Source organism: Cryptomeria japonica, chromosome 3, assembly GCF_030272615.1.
Source record: "Cryptomeria japonica chromosome 3, Sugi_1.0, whole genome shotgun sequence".
Lineage (NCBI taxonomy): Eukaryota > Viridiplantae > Streptophyta > Pinopsida > Cupressales > Cupressaceae > Cryptomeria > Cryptomeria japonica.
The window spans coordinates 343,742,774-343,746,295 of NC_081407.1; the positions used below are offsets into that span (position 1 = coordinate 343,742,774).

General features: G+C 42.2%; 1 protein-coding gene across 1 annotated transcript; it reads right to left on the reverse strand.

Moving 5' to 3' along the window:
• Positions 1-291: 291 nt before the first annotated feature.
• Positions 292-2,991, reverse strand: LOC131077189 (disease resistance RPP13-like protein 4). Its single transcript, XM_059217407.1, has 2 exons — positions 787-2,991; positions 292-639 (listed from the first exon to the last, which is right to left on the reverse strand). The coding sequence occupies exons 1-2, from the start codon at positions 2,989-2,991 to the stop codon at positions 292-294; spliced, it is 2,553 nt and encodes an 850-aa protein (XP_059073390.1).
• Between the last annotated feature and the right edge of the window lie 531 nt (positions 2,992-3,522).

Here is a 3,522-nt window from a genome sequence, read left to right on the forward strand (position 1 = left end):
CAAACATGAGAGGAAACATATGAAAGACCACAAAAAGTGGAACATGAAGAACACTAGTAAAACATGAAAGAAACACTACTATGCTGAAATTGAGGAACCTCCTGTAAAATTAAGATGAAGATAGTGATATATGAGTGACTCCAATGGCACTTCTGGAAGAATGATGAGGCAATAATCTGACACTTCGATATTTATACATATGACAAATCAATTTGCACAATGACGCTACTCAATCAATACAAAGTATATTAGCAATAGTCTCAAGAATACGCACCTATACCATGGTTTCGCCTATTTCCTCGATATTACTTGGATATCACGTCGGAACTTTTGGCAATAACAACCATTTTCCTTAAGATCGTTGAAGCAGTACCTTTCACCACAGCCGATCACTTGTAGGACTTGAAGGCTATTGAGTAGATCCAAGCCTTGAGGCAATCCTTCCAGCTGGTTGCAATTCACCAAGCGAAAATATTGTAGCTTTGGCATTGCTTTATCTCCCAGTACTGGAAACTTTTGCAGCTGGGAAAATTCTTCTATAATCAGTTTCTCCAGGTTCGGAAATGAGACAGAATTCCTAGACTCCGGAGCGAAATCGATGGTCTCAGACTCGGGAGTGAAATCGATACACTGGTTGTTCTGGATTAAGATTAGTCGCCTTAAGTTGGGAATTGTTTGAAGGGCTTCATAATTTTTAGAATGATCTCTTTCCAACAGAAGAAGCGTGAGGTTGTAGAGGTGAGAGGTCTATGCGGGCAGCACGCAGTTGCGAAGGTGAAGAATTACCAGTCGTTTCATGACAGCCATGTCCTCTGGAAGCTCAACATGTGAATTCTGATCCCGATTATCAAAAAAGAAATTTCGCATGTTTTCCATGATTCCATCTCTCCAAATATATTGTTTGGAAGCTCTAACGGCGGAGCTGATTGCAACTGAGAGTTGTTGGAGCAGAGTCAAGCCTTTGAGATGCGTCAACTTCAATGAATTTTTTGGGTTTCCCCTCAAATCAAATACTACTTCTCCTAATATTCGCAAAGAGAAAAGATTAGATGTTCCCACGGGAAACCGTACCATGTTTTTACAGCCTGTCACATTCAGATGTAGCAAAGATTGATTGTTGCTTATCCCTGAATGCAGACTTGTCAACTCTTCGCACCAACTAACATCCAGCAATTGAAGCCTTAAGAGACCACTTAAGCATCTTGGCAGCTTCTTGGTGTATGTTCTCGATAAATTGAGGGCTCTCAAATGTGTCAATTTGGCAATAGACTTGGGTAACGACTTGATAGAAGTCTGGCTCAGGTCTAACACACATAAATGCTTCAGTCTATTGAAAAACTGTTCACATATTGATTTGAGAGGAAGATTGTTCCATAGAAGTAGGGTGAGGAGCCTAGGGGAGTGGATAGGTTTGTCAAGATCAGCTATTTTGTTTTTAATCAATGAAATCCTCCGCTGGCCTTGGCAATTCTCTAGTGGGATCTTCTCCAGATTTGTTCCTGTCTGAAATAAACATCTTTGTTTCTGAGATTCTGAAAGAGCCAGATCATGTAGAAGATCGTGCATTTTGCAGTACTTAATGATATAATCGTTCCCATCATATGGAACAAATTCAATCATGCAACGATCAATGAGTAGGTTAAGATAAGAAAATCCTAGTTCATATGGATCTTGTGTTTCTTTAGCATTAACAAATCCTTGAGCAACCCATACTTGTACCAGGTACTCACAATTCATTCTAGCATCTTCAGGATAAGCAGAACAGAACAGAAAACAAGGTTTTAGATAATTTGGCAGAGCGTCGTAACTTAACTTCAAGATCGGCAGAACGTCCTCCTGGATTGTGCCGACATCATCCAACGCTTTCAATGTGGATTCCCACACATTGGGAAGCCGCTGGACGCTTGCCATAGATGCTGCTACTGTCTTCACGGCCAGGGGTAACCTGGAGCATTTTCTTTCAATGGCGAGGGCCAATTCCTTCAACTCCACTGGCGGATCGTTATTGTGGCAGTCAGGGAACGCATGAATGGAGAATAACATCCAACTGTCTTCTGGAGACAATAATTCCATTTGATGGATACTGTGAGCTCCCATAGATTCTGCAACTTTCTGGTTACGCGTTGAAAGCATCACTTTATTGTTGCCCCTCAACGGAAAGCACTTCATTATTTTTTCTAATGAATGCCTGTCCCACACATCATCCAGAACAAGTAAACACGGCCTTTCCGTTCCGTGCAGGTGGCTATAGATGCCATGTCTGAGCTGCTCCACAGTTGGCTGTCTTCCTCCTCCATCATGTAGCTCTATTTGCTGGGCTATGTGTTCGAGAATTTGAATCTCCATAAAGCTTTGGGATACTGCCACCCAAATTGAAATTTTAAAAAATCCTTTGATCCCTTGGCTATTGAAGACGTGTTGAAGGAGGAGAGTTTTGCCTAACCCTCCCATCCCTGTTACAGCAATGATCTGATGAGAGCTTTCTGTACTGACAAGCAATCTAGTAATCTTATCAATATCTCTCTGCATTCCCACCGTTGTAGCTTCCACAATCAGCGCAGTTGCTTTTTCTCTATTCAGTAATGAATTTTCACTGAGTAACATGGAAGAGGGCGTCGCATCCCTGCCTTCAAGAAATTCGAAATACTTTGGACTCCTAGGGATGTTACTGATTTTCTTCTTCAACACTCGAATCTTACGGCCCAACAGGTAGCGGGAGATGTAGTTAGAGGACTGAGGCTGAGATGTGTCCTCCAACTCGTCGAGAGCCTCGTTAAGGAAGTCTTCAAGTTTCTGCAGCCATATCCTCGTTGAACTGCAGTTTGCCCTTTCAGGCCCGCCGGTGTCTTTGAGCAGGCCTTTGATACACTCGAGTTCATCGTAGATGAGTTCCAAATCTTCTCTCAGCTTACTAACTAATGACATCTCTTGGAAAATCTTGGCAATCAGCACGGAAGTGAGACGTTCTGCAAGGTGTGTAGCCTCTTCCATTGTTTCCTAGCACACCAAGTCTTCTGGTGATTTTATTTTAACGTGTTAGCACACCACCTGACTGCAAAATAGCAGCATCAAGGCGTCTGACTAAACAGACACAATAAACATCCAGAAACAAGAAGAAGAAAGTGAATTTCGGTGAAAGCCGAACGCCGTCGGCTATGTTTTCTACTTGCACATGAAATTCAAGATAAGTCGCACATTTCCGCGGTGACCTATTCTTGGCTCGCAATTGACAGGCCCGGCTTAACCGGCATACTCGAAGCTTTGAGTTTGGGTGTGTCGTACAATGTGGGTCCATTACCGGTGAATCTTTTGCCCTACAAGCCCGGCTTGACCGGCACACTGTAAGTTTTGACTTTGAGTGTGCCGTGCAATGTGGGGTCATTACCGGCGAACTTTTTCAGTTCTCGTGAAAAAGTGTATGATATGAAAGTTCGCGAGTCGTTTTGGAGTGTGGTGACAACTTGTTTAGTTTGTAAATAATTAGTAAGAATATTTAGAAAAAATATTAAAATTAATTTATTG

Bases quoted from the DNA above. Each gene is read 5' to 3' on its own strand.
- LOC131077189 (XM_059217407.1), bottom strand. From the start codon at position 2,991: ATGGAAGAGGCTACACACCTTGCAGAACGTCTCACTTCCGTGCTGATT. The intron at 640-786 runs GTAATTCTTCAC...ATCTTAATCCAG, and splicing joins TGGCTGTCATGAAACGACTG to AACAACCAGTGTATCGATTT.